Source organism: Pan troglodytes, chromosome 1 (assembly GCF_028858775.2).
Source record: "Pan troglodytes isolate AG18354 chromosome 1, NHGRI_mPanTro3-v2.0_pri, whole genome shotgun sequence".
NCBI classification, from domain to species: domain Eukaryota; kingdom Metazoa; phylum Chordata; class Mammalia; order Primates; family Hominidae; genus Pan; species Pan troglodytes.
In genome coordinates, this window is record NC_072398.2 from 184,358,010 (window position 1) to 184,383,779 (window position 25,770).

Below are 25,770 nucleotides of genomic sequence, written 5' to 3' on the forward strand. Positions count from 1 at the left end.
CGGCCGGTGTCCGAGATGGCGCTTACTCTGTGGCCCGTTTGAGACTCAGTCTCTCCCAGGGATCAGGACCGAGGCTGTGGCTGGGCGCAGGGCTCAGGCAGTCCAGTATCGTGAATAGTTTTTCACGTGAGGAATTTGTGAAATCTGTGTACTGCGTTATTTTTAAGTTAATTGTTTTCATTTATTTTCAGTATTTAAAGGCTCCTGACTGTGTGAGTGGCTGTCCACAGGGAAAGGTAATAAGAGTGTCAGGTGCACCCTGTCTTCTAGAGAGCTCCAAGCTCCCTGACAGTGGCAGATCAGAGGCAGGCAGGCTCACAGGAATGAAGTGTTGTTAGAAGCGCTCAACTTCAGGGTCAGGGAGTCCTGGGTTTAGATCTCATCTCTTCCACCTCTTAGCTGTGTGTCTTGGGGCAAGTCTGCTTCCCCTCCCAGAGCTTCACTTTCTTCCCTAGGAAATGGCCGTAATAGGGTCATTGTGAAGGGTGAATAGAATTATATGGAAGTCACCTAGTATGGCGCCTGTCATGTAATGGGTGCTGAATACATGGTAGCTGTGATTTCTAGGAGCTTGGTCATTTTGGATTGGGGTACTTTAGAAAGGCTCTGAGAGAAGAGTTGATGTGACCTGGGCCTTGAAGCCTCAGTGGGATTTACAGATGGAACTGACCCTGCAGAATGGGAAGGGCACCACTGCCCATGCGCCAGGCACATGCTGGACAGTAGGTGTAATGTCTCACTGGATCACCACCCATCAGCCAGGTGCTTTCAGCCCACTCTCCTTAGCTTCAGCCCTTCATTAGAGGGCTGGGCTGGAAGTGATGTGAAGAGGAAATCCAGGGTTGGGTTTTATATGGAACTGAGCCAGCTAGAGGCTTTGGTGCCCCCTCTGCCCATCTGCTCCCACCTCAACACTTCTCTCTCTGTAGTCCAGAGAGTTGGTTAGGAGTCCTGTTACTCTGGTATTTTGCAGATATTGACAGTTGTGGGGGATGGCAACTCAGATTGCATGAAGCGAAGCCATGGGAGAGGGAAGCTCTGTGAACAGGAGCTGTCAGAGCCCAGCACATGCTTAGAAAGTGCATGTGGTCTCCTGTAATGTGGTCCCAGAGTAATTGAATTACTTGGTTCCTTTTGCATCCTCTTCATGGGTGCCCCTGTGCTCTTCCTGAGACACTGCTCGGAAACCTTGGTGGGCATCATTGCCTACTATATAGAGCAGTGGTGTCCAATCTTTTGGCTTCCCTGGGCCACATTGGAAGAAGAAGAACCATCTTGGGCCACACATAAAATACACTAACACTAACAATAGCTGATGAGCTTTAAAAAAAATTGCAAAAAAATCTCAGTGTTTTAAGAACGTTTATGAATTTGTGTTGGACCACATTCAGAGCCATCCAGGGTCGCGGGTTGGACAAGCTGGATGTAGAGTTTGGACTCCAGCCTCAGACAAGTTCCTGCACAATTTGTTCCCACACCTCTCCCCTCCCTGTTTGCCTTGTTTTCCCAAACCTGCAACCTGTGCTTCAGTCAAAATAAACTAGTTGTCTCTGTTTCTCCTTTTTTTTGAGATGGAGTCTCACTTTGTCACCCAGGCTGGAGTGCAGTGGCGCAATCTCGGCTCACTGCAACCTCCACTTCCCAGGTTCAAGTGATTCTCCTGCCTCAGCCTCCTGAGTAGCTGGAATTACAGGCATGAGCCACCACACCCGGCTAATTTTTGTATTTTTAGTAGAGACGGGGTTTCGCCATGTTGGCCAGGCTGAATTCAAACTTCTGACCTCAGGTGATCCGCCTGCCTGGGCCTCCCAAAGTGCTGGTATTACAGGTGTGAGCCAACGTGCCCGGCCAAATCTCTGTTTCTCAAACACTCCCTGCATGTTCCTGCTCGAGCCTTTGCTTATATTCTCTCTTCCTGGATTTCCCTCCTCCTCCTCATCTTTCAAGGCTTACATCTCTTACATCTCATGTGGCCTCCATGGTGAAGCTTTTCTGAGCCTTCTGCTGGATTCGTTGTTCCCCTTTCCGTCTTCTGTAGCAAAGGCTGACCCTCTAATATAGCTCTCATCATAGTCTGCATAGGGATATGTACACTCCATATGTACTCTGAGTACGTGGGTGGCAAGGGACCATGTCTCTTTCCTTCCTCCTCTGTCCAGCATAGGGCCAGCACATAGTAGGCCTCTTCAGTGTTTGTGGTTAAGTGAGTCAGTGACATTTTTTATTTACTGGGTTTGGCCCTTGTTTTATGAGCTGTCAGGTTCAGAATGGGCCTTTGTGTTTTTCCTCCTCTTTGTGCCTAAGGAGGGCCCCAGTTTAGACTGATGCCCTAATTACAGGCATCAAAAACAAGAAAGTACAAGAATTCTGCACAAGCAAGGATTCTTCATTGCAGCCATTGTTTTCAGGCTCTTGTCTTGCCTTGACCGTGAGTTTTGTTGGAAGGTAGGTAATGCTCTGTTCAGAGACCTGCACTGGGTGTATTAATAGTACAGTTCAAACAGGGGAAAGCTCACAGGTGGTTTTCTAATCAGTTTACTCTGCCCTTGGCCTTGGGAAACAGTGGTTCCTCCCATCTGGGGACCAGCAGCTATAAATGCACATTTTCCCTTGCCAACAGCCTCAGCATGTGGAAGAGAAAGTTATTTCTTGATCATAGAAAAATTTACATGGTTGAAGGTAGAAGGAGCTTGGAAACCAACCATCTGGTTCTGCCACTTTCATTTTATAGATGGGGAAAGGACTTGATTGAGATTACACAAGGAGGCCGGTGTGTGGCTCACGCCTGTAATCCCAGCACTTTGGGAGGCCGAGGCAGGTGGATCACCTGAGGTCAGAAGTTCGAGACCAGCCTGACCAACATGGTGAAACCCCGTCTGTACTAAAAATACAAAAATTAGCTGTGCATGGTGGTGGGTGCCTGTAATCCCAACTATTTGGGAGGCTGAGGCAGGAGAATCGCTTGAACCCAGAAGGCAGAGGTTGCAGTGAGCTGAAATTGTGCCATTGCGCTCCAGCCTGGGCGACAGAGTGAGACTCTTGTCTCAAAAAAAAAAAAAAGATTACACAAGGAATCAGTCAGTAGTGGAGATAGTTCTAGAAGTGAAATGTCATGACTCTGTTTTTTCCAGTCTACTACGTTGTTAATACAACATCGAACATTTATTGCACACTTGCTGTGTTCCAGACACTGTTTTTAGTGTTTTTAACTCTATGTTATAGCTTGGAAACTAAGGCAGATCATTCAGATCTATTTTCCAATTCCACAACTCTGGGTTTTAGTGTGGTTTTAATGGCAGTCACCTCCTACCTAGTGGGGTGGAACAGTTCTCCAAAGAGCTTGCTCCCAGATCTCCGTGAGTGAGAAGTGTTGTCCCAGCACTGTCTCCTTATATGTTGGAGAGAGATCCCAAGAAGAGTCCAGAGTGTATTGGAAGAATGGATGAAGGAATGAAACAAGCCCTCATGAGTATTAGCGGATCTTAGTTTAGGAATATTCATGTACTTCAAAAATTGCCTATTTATCAAGTTAGGCAGTAAATGCAGCTTTAGAATGAACTCAGTCCGGGATCTTTCTGTAAAGATTCCCAGTATAGGATGGAAAGATTCAATTCCGTAAGCACATATTGAGCTCTTGCTATGTACAAGACCCTGGTATTGAGAAATATACACAGAGGAAAACAACACATTTCCTGCCCTCCTATAAATAATTGTCTTCTCAGAACCTTCTCCCTCCAGTGTAGTTGGGAAGATAGATAAGTACATAAATAACTGAAATCAGACTGACTATGGTAAATGTAGTAAGGAATGTAAACAAAGTGGGAGTTTGGGAGAAGGAGAAATCAATCCCAGCATGACCAGAGGATTCCTGAAGGTGGAGAATTTATGCTGGGCCTTGGAGGGAGTTTATTCCTGGGAGAAGGAACAGCTTGAGCAACGGTTGAGAGGCAGAAATGCTCAGGTGTAGGGGTGTGTGTGTGTGTGTGTTGTGGGAGGGGAGAGGAGTTGGTGAGGAGAAGAAATAAGCCGAATTGGCAGATTTTGGCTAAAATGTAGAGAGTGGAGTAGGGAGCAGAACACTAGCATTTATCAAGTGTCTCCTTTGCTTTGTGGCTTGCAGTATGCTGGTTGCTTTACATACTATATTTAATCCTGTAATATAGGCCTATTTATCTCCAATCTAAAGATGAGGAAACCAGACCTCAGAAAGATTAAAGTGACTTCCCCAAGGTTAGATAGATAGTAAGGGCACGGCTTGGTTCAAAACTAGCAGTGCTGAGTTCAAGGGCCCATGTTATCTTCCTTATGGTACGAGGCTCCAAATGCCCTGACTGGCGCTCTGTTTTCTCTGGCAGCAGGACGGAGGTTAGACTGGAGCAAAGATGGTCCTAGAATGGGGACATCAGTGAAGAGGCTTAAACGGTGAATCACTGGCCTAGTTTGGAAGCTGCATGGACTAGGTCTGCTTGATAGGTTTAATAGGTGATCATTTTGGCAGCACCCACAGTGCCATAAATCAGTGCATTGCCATCCTTAGCTAGTAGAATCTTAGAACCAGTTTACAGAAGCCGCAGGACCCTGGTATTTCAGGCATGGGTTCTGATGGGAGATTGACGTTACAAAAGGGTCTGTCGGGGGAGGCAGCCCATTTGGCACATCCTGTCTCTTCATTTTCTCACCCTCAAATTCAACAAGAGTCTGTAAGTAGGACAGAGCACTAACTTGGAGTGCAGAGGCTGGCATTCAAGTCCTGCATCTGCGCATTATCATCTGAGAGTCCTCAGTCTGTTTCTTTCCTTTGTATTTGCTGTCAGATTATTCCCTCCTGCAGCCAGTTATGGTTCACAGAGTCGTTGGGTTGCTTTCCAGAGCCACAGCTGATCTGGGGAAGCCATATCAGAAGCGGGAATAACAGTTACTAGTTATTGGGTGCCTACTGTATGCCAGGCACTGATGCCATGAGCTCCATATACATTAGCTCACTTAATTCTCATGACAACTCTGTGATGTGGGTGTAATTGCCCCGATTTTATAGATGCTGATAATCAGAGGAGTATTTTGGTTCACTTCTGAGGCCTCAACTCTTGCTAATGTCCTGGCTTGGGACTGTATGAGGAAGAAATGAGAATATAAACAGGATTCAGAGAGACTAGAGTTTATATTCCAGCCTCTCATCCTTACAGAGAGACAGTGGTTAGGTATATGGACTCTAGAGTCAGGCTACCTGGGTTTGAGTCCTGGCTCTGTCACTTGCTACCTGTGTGACTTGGGCAAGTTATTTAATCTTCCTGAGTTTCTATTCCTTCATCTGTAAAATGAGAATACAAATATTACTTACCTCATGGGGTTGTTATGAGAATTGAGATACAACAGCACAGTGCCTGGCACACAGTAGGTGCTCAATGAATGTGAGCTTTAATAGTAATAATATTAATAAATATATGAATGCCCAGTTTGGTACTGTTTTTATAGAAAGTATATTTATTAGGGCCATTTTCCCTTCCCCCGCATTGTTACCTTCTCTTTCTTTCCATTGCCCTGTCAGGAACCTTTGAGATACTAGATTGTTCCAGCACCTGGTTGCAATGCATAACATGGCAGAAAGTGCCTGTAGGAAATGGGTCAATAGAAATCAGTGGCTCGTTAGAAAATCTTACCTGACTTGTGTTTTCACCTCTCTCCACAGTAAACAGGAACAGAGCAGCACATGTATTACTTTTTTCACAGCCTTCAACAAGAGTGCCAAGCAAGACTCCTCCAATTCACTTGCCAAAAGTACAATAACAGTATCTCTGGAAAAGTGGTGCCTAATTTGGTTCTTCTTTCTGTCCAGCTTAAACCCTTCAGGCCTTAACTTAAGCCATTTCTTCTTGTTCCATTTTCCATGAATATGGAAAAGTTTCTTCTGATTTTAAAGGGAGGATGAGATCAAGATTTTCTCATGAGAACCTTTTCTGTACTTAAAGCCAGAATCCAGTTAAACCTCATCTTCTCTTCTCCCGGCTAAACAGCCTTGGTCTCTTTAACCTCACTCTTAAAACCTATTTTCCATTGCTTGGATCACATTGGTCATGCCTCTTTTCTTTCTCTTCGGTTTTTCTGCTTTGTGGCAGTGACCCAGACTGTACTCGGTCTTCTAATAAGAGTCCAGCTAAAACAGCTTAAGGGAAAAATAACTTCAGCTGTTTCCATCCATTCATTAACAATTATGAAGTGGTTGCCCCATGCCAGAGCCTCTGCTAGGTGTAGGGGACCCAGAGATGAAGGAGACATAGTCTCTACCCTGTCCCTGGCTCACAGTCTAGGGGAAGATGTGTAATAAAATGTTACAGGTAATTTAATTATGCACAAGTGTGGGAAGCTGGGAATTGGTTAGAGCAATCAGGTGGAAATACAGTCCCTTTTGACTAGACTGCAGGTTAAGACTCCCATAGAGGGTTGATCTGGGACAAGTTGATGGAGGCCCTGAGTGACAGCACAGAAGCTTGGTTACTCCAGAGGCAGTGGATACCCATTAGAAGTTTTAGAGCAAGGAGGTGACAGGTCGAGATCTGGCTTTTTGGACCAAGGGTAGAGATGCCATAAACCTTAGCCTTACCTGTGCCTCACTGATGTTTTCTGTCTTGAAAGTAATGTGATGGATCTTTTGTTTGTATACATGGTGATTTTTTTTTTTTTTTTTTTTTGCTCTAAAACGTCTGTAGAAGGTCTAGTTCCTAAGCACTGAAGAAATTTAATTCCCAGTACAGCAAGAAATTCATGAACAATTGAGAGAGAATTGGGTGCCTCGCCAGGCCCAGTCTACTTAAGCCCCAGCTGCAGGCCGATAGATCTGTGTAGGTTTGGTCTGGCCATGGTCACCCTTCCCCACCCCAGCCCTATACCAGCAGCAGGTACAGGAATGAGGAGAGGGCTCCAGGGTCCATCTGGGTAGTTGGTAAAGAATGCTAAGAATCTTTAAGAACTGTGAGAGTCAGAAGTAATTTTTGAGGAGGAAAAAGGGACCAGAGGAATTTTAAATGGTGCCAGAAGGAATTAGGGCTAACCAGGCACTTAGAATCCTGTGGCATGTATCTGAAAACCTCCACATTCTCTCTCTGTCTTTGTATTTGCTGTCAGTTTATTCCCTCCTGTGGCCAACTGTGGTTCACAGATTGGCTGGGTTGCTTTCCAGAGCTGCAGTTGATCTGGAGAAGCCATGTCAGAAGCTGGAATAAGAGTTACTATTGAGTACCTACTGTATGCCAGATACTGGTGCCATGAGCTCTATATACATTAGCTCACTTAATTGCCATGACAACTCTGTGATCTAGGTGTTATTGCCCCATTTTATAGATGATGGTAGTAAAGCTCAGAGAGTTTGAATTTTATGTCCAAGGCTACCCGGCTGGTAGATGGTAGGGCCAGAACTGGAACCTAGGACCTAATGCCCAAAAGCCCTGTGCTTTCTACTTCCCCAGCCTAAGGTGGCTCCACGTGGCAAAATAACACAAAGCCCATAAGGAATTCTGAGGGGTTTTTTTTCTACTGTAGGCCAAGGGTTGGCAAACTATGGCCCACAGGCCATATTTGACTCACCGCCTGTTTTTGTGTGGATGCAAACTAATGTACTTTTTACATTTTTATGTGGTTGGGGAGAAATCAAGAAAAGATCAATATTTTATGACACGTGAAAATCATATGAAATTTAAATTTCAGTGTCCAAAAATAAAGTTTTATTGACATATAGCTACAATCATTGATTTACATATTGTCTACTGCTTTCTCTCTACAAATGCAAAATTGAGTCATAACAAAGATCATGTGACACACAAAGCTTAAAATATTTACCATCTGGTACTTTACAGAAAAAAAATTGCCAACTCCTACCATAGGTAACAAGAAGGGACCAGGTGGGGGTCTAAACCTATGACAAGACTAAAGACAGAATGGAAGCTCAAGGCCAGGCGTGGTGGCTCACGCCCATAATCCCAGCACTTTGGGAGGCTGAGACAGGCAAATCACTTGAGCTCAGGAGCTCAATACCAGCCTGGGCAACATGGTGAGACCCTGTGTCTACAAAAAATACAAAAATTAGGCGTGGTGGCTCGTGCCTGTAGTTTCAGCTACTTGGGAGGCTGAGGTGGGAGGATCACTTGAGCCTGGCAGGTGGAGGCTGCAGTGAGCCAAGATCATGCCACTGCACTCCAGCCTGGCTAATGGAGCCAGATCCTGTCGTTGGATGGTGTTCAAGGCTGTCCCTGGAAGTGTGGTAGTAGAAGTGAAGAAAGAGAGCATACCCTGAGTTTCCTTAGGCCCTGGAAACAGTTTCACTGGGTTTCAGATTTGTTTGGGAATAAAGAGCATAGTAGGAAGGACTGTCCAATGTGCTAACATCTTTATTGGATGTTAAAGAGATATTTCGTGTATTAAGTAATTCATTCAGATTCACTAGAGCCCATTTTTGCCAGATACTATGTTAGATGCTGGTAATGCAAAGATGAAAAAGATAAGTGCTTGCCTTTGAGGAATAACTGGCAGGATGACGTGATCTGATAGGGAAGAAGAGAAGTCAGAGGAAGGAGGCAGTGGGTGGGGGTTGGGCACAAGTCCCACTTGGGGCATGTGGTTTGAGGTCATGGTGAAACACACCCAACTTCCAGTTAGAAAGCCTTTTTAGAAATTTTGGCTCAGAATTCAGAGTTAAACTGCATTTTCAGAGCTTTTCCACCGAGAAAAGGGGAAATGCATATTTATTTCATAGGGAAGTTGACAAAGCAACTTTGACTTGTATAGCTAGAGCCATGGTATTAAAATAACAGTGAACATAGAGAAAATGAAGTCATCAGATTGAAAACTAGCAATAATTATGTATTCGACACAAAACCTTGTTCCCATTCATGCCACCTCCTGCTCTCAGCATCTACTTTATCTTTCGGGCTCTGTTTCCTCTTGCCTGTGAGACTTGGACTTGGCCACTAAGAGAGAGAGCCCAGCTCATTTCTCTAAAAATGTGGATAGCAGAGGAGTGCCTCGCTCTGTCACCCAGGTTGGAGTGCAGTGGCATGATCTTGGGTCATTGCAGCCTCGACCTCCTGGGCTCAAGCAATCCTCCCGCCTCAGCCTCCCAAGCAGCTACAGGTGTGTGCCACCATGCCTGGCTAATTTTAGTATTTTGGTAGGGATGGGTTTCACCATGTTGCCCAGGCTGGTCTTGAACTTCTGAGCTCAGTCAATCCACCTGCCTCAGCCTCCCAAAGTGCTGAGATTACAGGCACGAGCCACCACACCTGGCCTGTCAACTTTTATCTTTTGCCTGAGACTCCTCAGAGCAGAGGTGTCTTATCTCTATCATCCAGGTCCAGTTACATCTTTTTGGATCTGGAATCCCATAATGGAAACAGAATCTGAAAAATTTCACTCAGACCTTTGTTAAATCTTCCAGTGCTTAATGGCAGTGGGGATAGAGAGGAATTAGAAGCCACCCCTTCCCAAATAATCATTGCTAATAATTTGGCCAGCCTGGGCAACATAACAAGACTCTATCTCTACAAAAAATTTAATTCAAATGTCTGATTTTAAAGATGGGAAACCTGTGATTGCTGTGTGTGTATCTACTTAGTGGGGTAACTCATAGGTCTGGGGCACGTTCAGATTGATCTTTCTCTTTTCTGGTCCTTTTAAAGAAGTCAGCATTTTGATTTCCTTTCTATTTCTGCTTTTTCAAGGTTTCCATGTCAGAGGCTGATGGAGAACTGAAGATTGCCAGCTACGCACAAAGGCCATTGAGACACTTCGTGTAGCTGGAAGACACCAACTTCCTGACAGGAGCTTTATTTCATTTGGGATTTCAAGTTTACACACGGTATCTTCTCAAAAGTTGGAAAAACCTATAGGTAAGATTGGGTGTACATTTTAGTTATCCTTTTAGATTACTTCAAATTGAAATGATCTGACACATCCAGAGGAAGGGGCGGGTAAGAGACCGTTGTTTTCAGCACTTAGTTAGTTAGCTAGGAATAGCGGAGCTGCCCTGGTACGACTCAGATAACGCTTAGTAGGAGGAACACATTTCTACAGAATGACATGGCAGGGTCATAAGGAAAACATGTAACTAAAACATATTTATTTACTTTTTTTTTTTTTTTTTCAGATAGAGTCTCCCTCTGTCGCCCAGGCTGGAGTGCAGTGGTGCAATCTCGGCTCACGGCAACCTCTGCCTCCCAGGTTCAAGCCATTCTCCTGCCTCAGCTTCCTGAGTAGCTGGGATTACAGGCGTGCACCACCACACCCAGCTAATTTTTGTTTTTAGTAGAGACGGGTTTCACCATGTTAGCCAGGCTGGCCTCAAACTCCTGACCTCAAGTGATCTGCCTGCCTTGGCCTCTCAAAGTGCTGGGATTACAGGCATGAGCCACTGCGCCTGGCCAGATCTATTTAATTATGAAATTAAAACAACTACTTCATAACAAAACAAGATAAAATACAGCAGAAGTATATGAAGCCCCTCTTTGCCTGGCTCCATACTAGGCAGTGGGGATAGAGAGGAATTAGACACTGTCCCTCCCCAAATAACCATTGCTAATAATTTGGCCAGCCTGGGCAACATAGCAAGACTGTCTCTACAAAGAATTTAAAAACTGGCCAAGCATGGTGGTACACGCCTATAGTGCCAGCTACTTGGGAGGCTGAGGCAAGAGGATTGCTTGAACCCGGGAGGCGGAGGCTGCAGTGAGCCGAGATTGTGCCACTGCACTCCAGCCTGGATGACAGAGCAAGACCCTAGCTCAAAACATAATAATAATTTGAGATGTTCTTTTCAGGTTTTTTTTAACGTATATATGATATATATGATGACATTTTGAAGTGTTCTGTGTTACACTGTCACCAGAGGTTTTGTCATGCCTGGGAGATTATGAATAATGCCTCATTTGCAGATTTGGGTCAGATGAGGGCTGAGTGAGAGTGGTTTTAGCCTGATCGGTGAGTTTTCATAGTCCCTGGTGGCTGTGTGTCACCCTTCTTCATCTGAAGGTCCCCGGTGGTGCCATTGTCTTTCCCTGCTCCCCATCCCCAGCCAGCTCCACTTCCTGAATTCTCCTCCTCTTTGATGGTCCTACTGTTCTTATGGTGACCTGACTTTGGTTAATAAACATGTAATCATAAGTATATGAGGCCCGCCTCTTCCTGGCTGCATGCTAGGCAGTGGGGATACAGAGGAATTAAACACTGTCCCTTCCTTCAAGGAGGGCTGTGGTCTTTGCCCCCACCTTCTTCAGTCATTTGGTAGGACTAGAACCAGTTCTGCCTCGATGACTTCATTCCCTCACTCTGTTACACACCTCCCTCCTCTTCCTTGCTCTCCCTGCTCTCCCTGTCTCTGTTGTAGGCCTTTCTCGCCCTGCCCCGGGCTGTTCCAGCAGCCTCTTTCAGCCCTCTTGCTCTAGCCTCCAGTTTGTTCTTCACATCACAGTCAGTTCCGTGGCCCCCAGGCACAGCTCCAGTCACACCCAGTCCCTCCCCATCACCTAGGCCAGTGGTTCGCAGCATACACTGCAGACCATGGGGGTCCCCAAAACTCCTTTAGGAATCTGCACAGTCAAAATGATTTTTGTAATCGTACTAAGATGCTGTCTGTTGCTGGAAAGCAACAATGAGTAAGACTGTTGGTGCCTTGGTCAAGGTGGTGATGCTGAACTGTGCCAGTAGCCACTATATTCTCCACTGCTATGTACTCCCAGGTTTTTGTTTTTGTTTTTATTTTGAGATGGAGTCTCACTTTGTCACCCAGGCTGGACTACAACAGCATGACCTCGGCTCACTGCAACCTCCGCCTCCCGGGTTCAAGTGATTCTCCTGCTTCAGTCTCCTGAGTAACTGAGATTAGAGACACCTGCCACCACAACCAGCTAATTTTTGTATTTTTAATAGAGACAGAGTTTTGCCATGTTGGCCAGGCTGGTCTCGAACTCCTGAACTCAGGTGGTCTGCCCACCTCAGCCTCGCAAAGTGCTGGGATTACAGGCATGAGCCATCACACCCGGCTTTTTTTTAATGCCATTTTCACACAAGAATGTCTTTGATGAAGTAGCAAAAATTGTCAGTTTTATTGAATTCCAACCCTGAGTACGGATCTCTTTAATATTCTGTGTAACAAAATAGAAATGCTCATAAAGTACTTCTGCGGCAAACCAAAGTATAGCACTTGACTCAAGGAAAAGCACGTGTGGGATCCCTTGAATGGCAAGTGAAACTAGCCACTAGTTTCATTTTTACATGAAACAATGGCTGTGTTGGGTGCTGAGGCTGGAAGGTAGACAGGGGCTTGGGGTTGGAGAGCCTCGTGGGCTGCGTTTGTGCTTGGTGGCCTTGAGCGCAGCCCACCTTTGTCAGCTTTCTACACGCTGCTCCCCACTCCCATCCAGCCCTTTCCTCCTGCTTGCTCTTTCTTCAGCACACACTTCATTCTCCCTTTCCATGTCCTTCCTCTTGTTCCTTCCACCAGGAGATGCAGTGACAGCTCTGAAGGCTGCCTGTGATACCAGAATCAGAACAGAGGGAGAAGATGGACTGGAGTTGTGACCTTTTGTCTCTAGGACTCTCAGGCCCCCAGTCCTGTCTGAGGCCTGTGGGGGATCCTTTGCTGGCACCCTAGCAGGCCTCACCTGCCAGTTTCATTGCAGCGGAGTGAGATGCTGCCACCTGCATGCTGCAGCCCAGCCTCCCCTCACACCAGACTCTTGGGGAAAGAATACCTTAGCCCCTTGCAGTATCGCTATGGACAGATGGTCCTTTGATTGAGCTGACTTTACAAGTGGCTCCTTTCATCCATCATGTGTTAAATCTGACTAGTGTCTGTTTGAGTGTACCCTTTCCTTGTCCCAGCATAATCATGATGCCACAAAACCAAATCTTCCCACTAATGGGTCAGGCAGAAGAACGTAGCCTGTCCCTGACACCAGAACTGCCATGAAATAATGTAGGTGGACTTTGGTTGGTAGCTCATCTTTCATAAGATGACAAAACACAAAATACAAGGCAAGCTCAGAGCAAGAAGAAGAAACTTCTGATAAATGAAGCTTTTGATTAATAGGACGATGATAATGTGGTAATAATGCCTTCATATTTCCAGAAGCTAGGGCAGTGCTGCCCAACCTTTTCACATCATAGCACACGCTGAAAATGATACTGTTCTGCACACCTAAGTAACAGTGAGTGACTGGAGGCCTGATGAGGGGATCAATACCTCATTCACAGCACATCAGCAGGGAAGCTCTGTGCTAAGGTTTATAAACAAAAGCGTTCTCATTGGTGCCTGGCTACTTTTACTAGCTACCCCTTCTGCCTTTCAGCATTAAGGTTTAAATACAGTGTAATGGTTAAAAGCTTGAATTCTGAGCCAGACCATCTAGATGTAGATCTCAGCTCTGCCACTTACGAGCTATGCGACCTTGAGCAAATCATTTAATCTCTTTGTACTTCAGTTTCTTCATCTGTAAAATCTGGATACTTAGCTCATAAAGTAGTGATGATTAAATAAGTTAGTATATGTAAAGTGTAGCGTTGGTAAAGTGCTTAGAATGCTGCCTGGCCTACAGTAAGCAGCATGTGTGTGTGTGAGTAATGTCACTACTAGGAGTAGTCATGTGGACTCTAACTAATACTGCTCCGGCTACTACTTCAAAGATGTAAATGTTCTGGGGTCATTCTCCCCAGGCACCCCCTCATTGCCTCCTCTGTCTCACATTTCTTAGTCTTGGCCACTTCCTTAAGAGTGCCCATGACACTTCCTTTCAGTCCCTCAGTTCCTGATCATTTTCTCCGTTCTCCATTTGTTTTGGAATGCTCAGCTAGCTGATGCCCGAGAAGGCAGCTGGGTTGGTAATTACACTTCTCTGCTTGCTCTCACCACTATTTCTTCTCAAGAAAGCTCTTGTGGCTGAGGGAAATCGCTCTTAAAGGTTGGGGAGACCTTGAAAAGAATTCTGAAGTGGTTGGGAGAGGAGTGTGAGCTAAGTTTGCAGAGCTGAGCTAGCCAGCAAAGTCGGGTTCTTAGTGGGGAGAGGATCATCTCTGGTTTCATGCACAGATATGAAAGCTGATGAGTTCTCTGCAGGCTCTTCAAAATTTGGAGTACAGATCTGGTTCCTTTGGGGACAATGTGGCTCATAAGACTATGGAGAAGTAACACAGTTCTTCCAGAGGGTGGGCCTCGAGGTCACTTTCTGGAGCAGAATGGTGGATGGATGCTTGCATGTCAGGAATCTCTGTGCTGCAGTAGTCCTTCTAGGGAGCCTCCCTAACCCTTCCTCATCTGCTCTATGAGTTCTCTGTAAATCTCCCCTGCAGGAACCAGGATGATTCCTGGATCTGTATCCTTAACACTTAATATACCTTCAGTACCATCAGTGCTCGTTCACTCACAGGTTTTACAAAGAGACGAAACATGCATTCCTATTTTAATGGAGAAAACAAGATAAACGTATGCCTAGGAATGGAGACATTTATTATCATCGATGACGATGAGACTGCTTGTGAGCTAATGTCATCCCTCCTCCCATGTGCTCTGTGCCCCTGCCAGCCTGAGTGATCACCAGTGGCCCCCACCGGCCCTGTGTCCCTCCTCCAGGCCTCAGCCTGTGCCCTTCCTTGGTCTGGGACACTCTCTTCCAGGCCTCAGCCCTGTCCACTCATCCCTCAGGTATTGAGGCTTAGCTGTCTCTTCCTCTAGTTACCCAACTGGGTTAGCTTCCTCTCTCCTGCTCCACAGCACGTGGTACCTCCCTGTCCCAGTACTTGTCCTACTATGTTGAAATTGTTTTAAGCGTCAGCAGCAGATTTAAACGCCATCAGGGAAGAGACTGTGTCTTCTCTTATACTCTCACTGTCTAGCACCAGACGATCAGTAGGTGCCCAATAAATATAGCATTATTGAAGAGTAAGTCAGTGGTGCTTTCACTTCTAGTCTCTTATTTGATCCTCACAGCAGCCTTGTGGCATGGGCAGCCCAGGCCTTCTGCTTACCTCATTTCATATACAAGGAAACTGATCCTCAGAGAAGCTAAGCAGCTTGCTGCAGTTCGTGCAGTGGAGGAGAGCCATAGCTCTCAGGCTCCAATGTTCAGCACATTTTTTCATTTGTTTTTATAAAATATTTACTTTTAAGAAGTAGCATTTTTTTTTTTTTTTGAGATGGAGTCTTGCTCTGTCGCCCAGGCTGGAGTGCAGTGGCGCGATCTCGGCTCACTGCAGGCTCCGCCCCCCGGGGTTTACGCCATTCTCCTGCCTCAGCCTCCCGAATAGCTGGGACTACAGGCGCCCGCCACCTCGCCCGGCTAATTTTTTGTATTTTTAGTGGAGACGGGGTTTCACCGTGTTAGCCAAGATGGTCTCAATCTCCTGACCTCGTGATCCGCCCGCCTGGGCCTCCCAAAGTGCTGGGATTACAGGCGTGAGCCACCACGCCCGGCCAAGAAGTAGCATTTTTTAAAAAATAAAAATAACATTGGTTGTTTTGAATGATTGCGAAATTAGTATCTTCATGGCACCAATATTCCTAAAATGTTTCTTTCATCACTGAATGTTGAATTTTAATACAGAGAAATCTAGAAACATTTTTAAAAACTAAAATCAGATACCAAATTCCAATGTGTATTAGAGAAAGATTATGGTGTACTTTATTTAAAAATAAAACGTGAGTTAAACAATAATAGCAGGAAAAATAAATTTCATTGTATACAATTTAGAGAATACTGCAAATATAAAAAAGAAAATAAAAATCACCCCATCACATAGAGAAAACTCTTATGGATTAGAAATGGTCTGGACTTGAAAGAGCAGCATTGAGTTTGAATCCCAGTTAAACCACTAACTAGATGTTTGGCATTGGGTAGGTTATTTAATCTACTGGCTGCCTGCTCTGAGCTTCTTTCCTCACCTGAAATATGGCAAAAATATTTACCTTTTGAGATTATGATAAGAATTAGAGATAATGTGTACAGAATATCCATGTAGTTGGCACTTTTTAAAATTGTAGCGTATTAGCAGTTTTATGTATTTCTGTCTAGTCTTTCTACTCTGTTGGGTTCATATATGTGCATACATACCTATGCATATGCATATGTTTTTGGAAACATATTTATGTGAAGTATATCATTGGGTATTTTTTTTTTTTTTTTTGAGACGGAGTTTCACTCTTGTTGCGCAGGCTGGAGTGCAATGGTGCGATCTCAGTTCACCGCAACCTCCGCCTCCAGGGTTCAAGCAATTCTCCTGCCTCAGCCTCCCGAGTAGCTGGGATTACAGGCATGCACCACCATGCCTGGCTAATTTTGTACTTTTAGTAGAGACGAGGTTTCTCCATGTTGGTCAGGCTGGTCTCAAACTCCCAACCTCAGGTGATCTGCCTGCCTCGGCCTCCCAAAGTGCTGGGATTACAGGTGTGAGCCACCACACCTGGCCATCATTGGGTCTTTACAACAACCTGTGAGGTAGACAGGGCGGGTGTGTTTTTAAACCTATTTGATAGATGAGGAAACTGAGACTCTAAGAGGCACAGTAACTTGGCCTTGGTTCTGTTATAATATCTGAACCAGGGCTTCTGCCTTGCTCGCCTGATGCCAAGCCTGTGTGCCTTCCCTGTCAGCAAGCAGCATGCTGCTTCTTCAGTTCCACTTCCACCTCCACTAATAGACACATGTGGTGGACCGCCGAGCCGTTCCCAAGAGGAAGGCAAGGGCTGGAGGCAGCGGAAGTGCTGGGAGCCTCCAGACCAGCTGGGATCTGCCTGAAACTGAAAAGAAGTGCTCACTTCTTCCTCTGTAATAACAGACACATTGCCCAATCCTATAGCAAGAACCAGGCTTCTGTTTAGAAAGTGAAGGACCTGGCTGGGCGCAGTGGCTCACGTCTGTAATCCCAGCACTTTGGGAGGCCAAGGCAGGCAGATCACCTGAGGTCAGGAGTTTGAGACCAGCCTGGCCAACATGGCGAAATCCCGTCTCTACTAAAAAGTACAAAAAATTAGCCGGACATGGTGGCATGTGCCTGTAGTCCCAGCTACTCCGGAGGCTGAGGCAGGAGAATCGCTTGAAACCGGGAGGCGGAGGTTGTACTGAGCTGCACTCCACTGCACTCCAGCTTGGGTGACAAAGCAAGACTCCATCTCAAAAAGAAAAGAAAAGATAAGAAAGTGAAGGACGTTTTGTGTCCTAGACCCTTTTTCGAAAGGGAGTTTATCCAGGAATTAGTAGAATTCCTGAACTGGATTCATAAAACTAAGTAGCCTTACTCTGCATTGTCTGCAGGGCAAAGTTGTACCCATGTTTCTTTCAGGATGTGCACTGGGTACCTAAAAGGCCAGTGTGACATACCCCACACCTAATGCATGTCATTTCATATCATTTCTATTTCAGTGCAATTTCTGATGGCTGCTATGTGTCTGACACTGTGCCATGATCTGTAGGAGAAACAAGTGAACAGGGGACAATCTCAGCCTTTAGGAACACAGGGGAGCACTCAAGGCCAAATAAAATCAGTGCCCTCATGAAGCTTCTTGCAGGGTGTTTGGGAGCAGAGGATGGAGCACCAACTACTAGTTATGCTCAGTAACACCCTCCATTTGCATAGCACCTAACTGACTTCCAGAGTCTCTGTAGAAACCTTAACTCATCTGGAGTTATCAGGGAGCTGCAAAAGGGTTGGGACTATCGAGCCGGCTTTTGATGACCAAGAAGAATTCCTAGGCCAAGGGAAGCAGGTGAGCCAAGGTGCAGCTTTACTGCGGGGGTCCCACTCCCTGAGGCAGCAATTATCCCATGAGTGTTTGCATGATGAATTAAGGCCCCACAGACCTGCTTGTGGACTCTGTGATGAAAATAGTGTGTGGCCAGGCTCCACATGGGCAACTAGCGACCCCTTGGTGAGATTATGACACCTCTCGCCTCCCCCTGTGTAACCAGGGAAGCTAAGCATGTTTCTTTCACTTCACCCATCTTCCTACATTTTTTCCTTCCTAGTTTCAGAAACAACTCTCCAAGTTCCATTTCCAAGGAAAGTCTTAACCATTTGTCCCTTCTGGCGTACCCTCTTTCATTGAAATCCATGCAGAATATACCAGGTACTCTGTCTTTGTGTGTGTGTGAAGCCATAAAATCTGATATTACGTGTGCGGTGGTGCTCTGAGGTACGCTTCTCGTGCAAGCGGCTCCCTCAGCCCTGCTGTGGTAAAGACCAAGTATAAATTGTCGCTAACAGGGTTTTCTCATTAGAGTCGTGCGCCTGAGTGTCCCCTGTGAATTATAATGCCTCCAGCCCTCTTGCTGCTCCTCTGCTCTGCCTGTCTTTTGGCTGTTTTGCTTGTCCTGGGGCCCTCCATCAAAGTGTGGACAGGGGAAGGAGAAAGAGCTGAAACCCAAATCTGTTTCCTCTGCACTGGGCCTGCGGTGCCGATGAGAAAATAGATGCAGACACGGGTTGCCACTGGACTGCATTCAAGGTCAGCGCAAGAGAGAGCGACAATGGTTCCTCCTTCTCAGCCTGCTGCCCCGATGGCCAGCACCCCCTCCCTGAGCTCCTGAAGATGAGTGACCCTGTGTTTTATTTCTGCTGAATTTCTCACCATGTTATACATTTGGGCAGCTTTTTTCCTTTTAATTTACCTTGGTGAGGGTGGGTGTTGAGGTGCTGATTTTTTTTTTTTTTTTTTGAGACAGAATCTTGCTCTGTCACCCAGGCTGGAGTGCAATGGCGTGATCTCGGCTCACTGCAACCTCTGCCTCCCAGGTTCAAGCGATTCTCCTGCCTCAGCCTCCCGAGTAGCTGGCACTACAGGCACCCGCCACCACACCCAGCTAATTTTTGTATTTTTAGTAGAGACAGGTTTCACCATGTTGGCCACGATGGTCTCGAACTTCTGACCTCAAGTGATCTGCCTACCTCGGCATCGCAAAGCGCTGGGATTACAGGCGTGAGCCATGGTGCCTAGCCAGATGTTTAATTCTTTCAATTCATAGGGTGTTGCAGTCCCCAGATATATCTTGTGTTTGAAGCTCTTGGCTAGAGTTATATTTTGAGATGCTCTGTGGATTTCTTTTATCCTTGTGTTTATCTGTTCCCCATTCTAAACTATAATTTAAAATGTGCTGTCATCAGATCCCCAAAATGGATGGAAGAATGCGCCTAAATTGAGCTGTCAGGCACTTGGCTGCGTAACCATGCTTTCTGGATTGTGGTGTTGAAAGTGCCATCCTGTGTGCTCTCTCCAGATGGCTGTCATGTACTTGCGTCTGAGAACAGTGTATGGACCTGCATGAGCACTAATCAGTCTTCCTAGCAGACTTGCTCTTTCTCTGGTCGTATGCCGCCAGATCCTCTGAGAAGAGAGTGGGCCTTTCCCCTCAATGGGCAAAGAACCAGCTTCCATTTTAAAAGCTCTCAGAAAAAAAAGAAAGAAAAAAAAAAAAAAACACCAACAACCAAGAGCCTGTGTTTATTGAAGGTTGGTCTAAAAGTCTCTCACATCGTATGCCCCATCAGCACTCGAGTGCCTCTATTTTAGAAGGATGTAAAGGTTTAATCACCCTGGTGGGGATTTAGACCCAGAGACTTCAGAGAAATCTTATTATTTCTAACTGCAGGCAAAGAGTATTAAAGCTCCACTCTGGATCAGGGGCATGACATGTTCTATAAGTAATTTATCTTTAACAGGGAAAGGCCCATACTAGAGTGTCTTAGAAACAGGACTGTGATTGGGCACTGGTTCACTGTTCCTCCTTTTCTCTTTCCTATCTCAGTGTCCTGCCTATTCTTTCCATCCGGCCTTTTTCTGCCCAATCTGTGCAGTGTCTGAATGCCTGCCTCACAAATCCTCCTTTTAAGATGGGGAGCCAGGTGCTTGCCAATGAAAGATAATAAGGTTTTTTGCAATAAGTGACCTCATCCAGCAGCCTGGCACAGACCTGTCAACTGCCGACTTCTGAATGGGCACTACCTGCAGCCCTTCCGATGGAGGAGCTGTGGGAGGAAAGGATGCCGTAGGCTCCATAGGCACTCAAGTCCGTGCTCTTGGACATGAAGTAATTTGGGGCTATTTTGAACCCCAGCCCTATTGCTACCTTCACAGAGGCTGTCTCCACTCCAGGCCATTTGTGCCCTGTGTGCATCCATAGCGATGTTGCTGAGCCTATGACTCATCTGCATGGTCCCCCACTCCCAACCCCCTTCTTGCCTAGCTCTCTCAGTTTTGCCTTTCTGATGCTGAGGCTGGAGGATGTCACAGGTGGGGTTCTGCCTATGGAGTCATTGTTCTGTTTGGGGAATATGGTTTGACCAGTGGCAGATCTAAATCCATGCGCTAATGAGCTTGGTTAAAGCAGGCTTCCGCTGGCCTCTTTTAATCTAGCCTGCCCGTCTGAGCTCCTTTCCACAGTTAATGATCTCCCATAATGGCTTTGCCTTTAGTTTTTCCTCCTAGGTCAAAACAAATCAATAGTCTTCACAGATATTTAAAAACCATCAGTGTAAACCTCCTGGGTCCTCCCCCACTACCTTTTTTTTTTTCCTTCTGGGTAAATTTACAGCTTGATCAGTACAGTGGTGTTTCCCTTACATCTCCTCTTATCTCCTAGAGATGGGCAGTAGCGAACCCCTTCCCATCGCAGATGGTGTCAGGAGGAGGAAGAAGAAGCGGAGGGCCCGGGCCACTGACTCCTTGCCAGGAAAATTTGAAGGTTGGTCACACAACTTCCCTATATCTGGGCCTGCAGCTTCCCAAGCATGGGAGGAGCATCCTGGGAGCCACAGGTCCGATCACAGAATGCGTCAAGTTAGAGCCAGATGGTGGTTATCTGTGTGGTAGGGAGATAAGATGGGGATGAGGGAGTTTACACAGGGCATTACAGAAAGACAGCGGGGATGGAAAAAGCTCTCAGATGATGCACTGGCCTCCTGTGAATGGCTCAGGTACTGCTTCCTTTTCAGGGAGCAGGAAGACCCATCTATCAGTGGCATTGCCCGGGGTCTTCCTTTTTTAAGATGTGATTCTTCCCTCAGCTATTCCTGGAGGGGCTGCTGAGAGATAGAACTATATAAGAGGAAGAGAGAAACACCAAAGGCCATGGCCGCAAATGAAACTTCAGTCTCCTGTAAGCAGAGAATTTGTCTCTCAGATTGTAGCTACTTATGCTGTATGTGTTTGACTACATTTTAAAGAGTACGTGTTGTGTTCAGTAGAAACGATGTTGGGTCATCAGACATTTTTTGACACTCTCTGTGTGCGAGGCACTAGGCTCAGTGTGGGTCCTGTTATCACTGGGCATGTGATGGGGTGATTGGACACTTGTGCAAAGCACCAAGAGGATCAGTAGCTACTCCTAGGAGTAACGTGCCCCACTTCATCTGTTTTGTTTTCTTTCGTTGTGAGGTCTGAAGTAGCTTCGCCTCTTGGTCCCTCCTTCCAGCCTTCCAGACACACTAGTGAATTGGCTGTTCTGTAAAGTGGTTCCAATAACAAGCACTTTATAGGTTGGGAATATGGGACCTCCAGCCACCCACCTATCCTGATATGTGTAAAGGGCTAATGCCAATGTGTCCATTGTGAGAAGCATGTCATTTAAAACACTTACGAATAACAGTGTGCCATCTGCTCTTATAAACAACTGAAAGACCAAACCGTGATGGAACCAAGAAGGTACTTTCAGCAGGGTTTTTTTGTTTGCCTTTAACTCAAACAGCAAGGGTGTGTGTCTGTGTGTGTGTGTGTGTGTGTGTGTGTGTCAGGGTATGGGGATGGGGGAGAGACAAAGATCCCAAGGTATTCAAATAGTTTCCTAATCAACAGCTCTTTTGCTCTTTCAGTTAACACAAGAGAGTACTTCCTGTTTTTAAGGACAGCTTGTGCAATGACAGGACTTCTCCTGACTGAGAGTGATAAAATCTAATTCATGGTTGAAATGTCTTCTGTTCAGGCTGTGGGTTTCAATGCTAGGTGCCTCAAGAGGAAAAGGCTGAAGAATGGAGGCCGAGTGGGGATGAGGTCAGGCAGCTAGTGCTGTGATGGAGATGTAGCCTCTTTGGATGTACATCTCTGGATTCCAAAGATGTAGCCCCTTTGGAAGGGGCTCAAAGAGCTGTGCTCTTTGTGAGCTTGGGCAGGTCATCTAGATGTTCCTTTAACCCAGGTCTATTACTCTGTTAGAACAACTATGACTCAGTACCCTAAAAACCTCAAGGCGTCCTTTGCATCCTACTTCTATTTCCTGTGGGTGACTTCTGGAGACTTCTCAGAAGCCTCCAATGACTTCCATGTATGGGGTATAAAATAGAACAGTGTTTTATTCTCCTTTGTATAGCCAGTGCTTACACAGAACTTGGCACATCATAGGTGCTCAGTAAATGAGTAAATGAATATTCATTCAAATCATACCACTTCTCCTCCGATGATCCTCCAGATTCTCTGACCAATTTTATTTTTTATTTTTATTTTTTTTTTTTGAGATGGGGTCTCACTCTGTCACCAGGCTGGAGTGCAGTGGCACGATCTTGGCTCACTACAACCTCCGCCTCTCGGGTTCAAGCGATTCTTCTGCCTCAGCCCCCAAAATAGCTGGGACTTTAGGCACGTGCCACCACACCCAGCTAATTTTTGTATTTTTAGTAGAGACGGGGTTTCCCACATTGGCCAGGATGGTCTTGATTTCTTCACCTCTTGATCTGCCCACCTCAGCCTCCCAAAGTGCTGGGATTACAGGTGTGAGCCACCATGCCCAGCCTCTCTGAACAGATTTAACCCTTTCTTCCCCCAACTTTTTTTTTTTTTAACTGTACCTTGTCCCTCTGTGATAGTATTTACCAGTGCCTGGTTTATTCTGGGGTCACCTGTGTATGTGTCTGTCTTCCCCACTGGACTGCGACCCTTAGAGGAGAGGGATCATGCGTATATATATTTTAGACATGGGGTCTTGCTATGTTGGCCAGATTGGTTCTGAACTCCTGGCCTCAAGCAGTCCTCCTGGCTTGGCCTCCCAAAGTGCTAGGATTACAGGTGTAAGCCCCTGCACCTGGCCTTTATTTTATTCCTTACTCTGTTATGCTGTCTGGCACATAGTAGATGTTCAGGAAGTATGTGCCGAATTGAGACCTTTTTGCTAACCTCATCGCTAAAATGAGGAACAGGATGCCTTGTATGTGGTCTTGTTGAGAAACTGGGTCCTCAGGTGGCTGGGAAAGCTACTTGTCTTCCTTGTCACTGAGTGCTAGAGTCATCGGGTGCCTGTGTCGTCTGATCAGGGAAGCTGAGCCACAAAAGTTCTTCCCATCTGAGCTTGCAGTAGGGTGACTCATCTTGTTATTCCTCTCATCCATTTCACCTCTAGATATGTACAAGCTGACCTCTGAATTGCTTGGAGAGGGAGCCTATGCCAAAGTTCAAGGTGCCGTGAGCCTACAGAATGGCAAAGAGTATGCCGTCAAAGTGAGTGTCTCAGCTGAATGCCAGGCTTTACTTTGCAAATAGTCATTCCTAGCTCATCTTGAACCAAATAAATGTTATATTCCATAAGAATGGGGACTCTGAAGCTGTATTCACTGGATTCAAATCTTGGTTTCTCTACTTACTGTGTACCTCGGGCAAGTTACTTAACTTCTCTGTCCTTCAGTTTTCTCATCTGTAAAATGGGTATAATACTAGAACCTATGTAGAATTGTTGTGAGGATTAAATAAGTTAATATAGGTAAAGTGCTTAGCACAATGCCTGGCTCATAGTAAGTTTCTCATTATTCTGACAAATGAAGTCAGCTTCAGGGAGTGGACAACCAGATTTGGAATTAGAAGGCCTACCTGAATATCTATTTTGACAAACTATAACTGTTTGACTTTGGGCAAGTCATCAAATGTCCGTAAGCCTCAGTTCCTACATCTCTAAATGATGATACCTGCCCTTCAGTCTCCTGAGGCAGTTATGAAGACGAAAATTAAAATATCCTGGGAGAGGTGGAAACACTTTACACGTCACAAAATGCTATCCAAGTGTTAGATGTTAGCATGATAGTGAGGATTAAAAACTAAGGTGACTGATTTGGTAACATCTGAATGATGTCTCAGAAAAAAAAAATTAAAAGAAAAAAACAAAACTAAAGTGACTGAGCACTCAGTTTTGGGGCAGGAGAAGTGGCTTCTGGCCTCATTGCTGCCTTTAATTAGCTGTAAGGCCTTGGAGTGGCTCATGTCACCCCTCTGTGCCTCCACTTGCCCTCTCCACATGGAAGAAGAGCTGGATCTTGAGCAGTGGTTCTCAAAATGTGTGCCCTGGACCAGCCTCAGCATCACTTGGGAACTTGTTAGAAATAGAAGCTATCTGGCCCTACCTGAGAAGTACCAACTCAGAAACAGGGGTGGGCCCAGCAATACAAATGTTAACAAACTCTCCTGGTGACTCTGACACTCACTAGTCCTTGAGGACTACTGTTGTAGGAAGGGCAGTTGTGAATGCTACTATGTGTTAGAAGCCCTTAGAGCTCTAACAAAGCACACACAGATGCAGGTTTCCAGATGTAGGATAGGGTCTGGATCTCTGTGGCTTGACCAGATTCCCCACTTGAGTCTCATAGCCACCAAAGTTTGAGGACTACTGACCTAGAGAAAGGGTCTTTTTAAATCCAAGCTGATTTCAAATCACCCACCTGAGCCACCAGGTCAAATGTCACCTCACATTGGCAATCCCAGCCCAATGGGCTCCTGAAGGAAATGTTTTCTCTTCTTTGAACCAACTTTCCACAGTCCCAGCTGCAGGTTAGAAGGTTGAGCAAGTCTGCTAAGCCACGTTCCTTTCAGCTGGAGTATTGCTTCACATGGTAACAAGAGCACTGTCTCAATTTCTTTTGGGAAACAGCTCAGTATAAATTACAAGTGATTTTTAAAACATACGCCTAAGTGTAAATAGAAAAATTAGGCCAGGCATGGTGGCTCACACCTGTAATCCCAGCACTTTGGGAGGCTGAGGCGGGCTGATCACCTGAGGTCAGGAATTCAAGACCAGCCTGGCCAACATGGTGAAACCCATCTCTACTAAAAATACAAAAAAATTAGCCGGGCGTGGTGCATTCCTGTAATCCCAGCTACCTGGGAGGCTGAGGCAGGAGAATCCCATGAACCCGGGAGGTAGAGGTTGCACAGTGAGCCGAGATCACACCACTGCACTCCAGCCTGGGCGACAGAGCAAGACTCCGTCACAAAAAGAAAAAAAAAATGTTAGCCTGGTGTGGTGGCATGTGCGTCTAATTCCAGCTACCTGGGAGGCTGAAGTGGAAGGATCACTTGAGCCCAGGAGGCAAAGGTTGCAATGAGCCAGGATCGTGCCACTGCACTCCACCCTGGACAACAGAGGGAGACTCTGTCTCCAAAAAAAAAAAAAAAATTGATGTATCTGTCTAAATGTGGTAAAAACCACAAACATAAACTGATTTTCAAAGGTTTCAATACATTTATGGATGAGAGGTATATTTCTTCAAGGTTGGATAATGGGAGGAAAACCTGGCCCTTCCTCCACATCCCCCCTGGCATCTTTGAGGCAAACACTGGACTCTGGCTTGGCAATTCCTTGGTTTCAGCAGTTCTGCCCATGTTTCTTCTCTCCCCTACTCTTTCAAAGCTCCCTAGAGATGGGCTACTTCTCCCAACATGGCCCCACAATACTTAGCTTATTACAGCTTTTCCTATAGGCACCCAGCTGATCCTAGACTCTCAAGGTTGGGATGGAATTTCAAGATAACCCTGAATTTCCTCTATGACTCCCC

General features: G+C 45.8%; 1 protein-coding gene across 24 annotated transcripts in view; it reads left to right on the forward strand.

Annotated features, from left to right (window-relative positions):
* The window catches only part of MKNK1 (MAPK interacting serine/threonine kinase 1), a 46,875-nt gene that overhangs the window by 350 nt on the left and 20,755 nt on the right, over positions 1–25,770 (forward strand). For 6 of the 24 annotated variants that reach the window (XM_001162516.7, XM_063781043.1, XM_063781095.1 and 3 more), the window contains exons 2-4: positions 9,708–9,875; positions 20,607–20,708; positions 23,352–23,449. In XM_001162516.7, the coding sequence (XP_001162516.1) occupies positions 20,609–20,708; positions 23,352–23,449 (198 nt within the window). In that variant the 5' untranslated portion in view covers positions 9,708–9,875; positions 20,607–20,608. Of the gene's footprint in view, positions 1–9,707; positions 9,876–17,393; positions 17,738–17,993; positions 18,098–18,248; positions 18,476–19,131; positions 19,478–20,606; positions 20,709–23,351; positions 23,450–25,770 lie in introns of those variants that run through there. The other 18 variants (XM_009456876.4, XM_054682716.2, XM_009456873.5 and 15 more) reach the window with 11 other exon arrangements.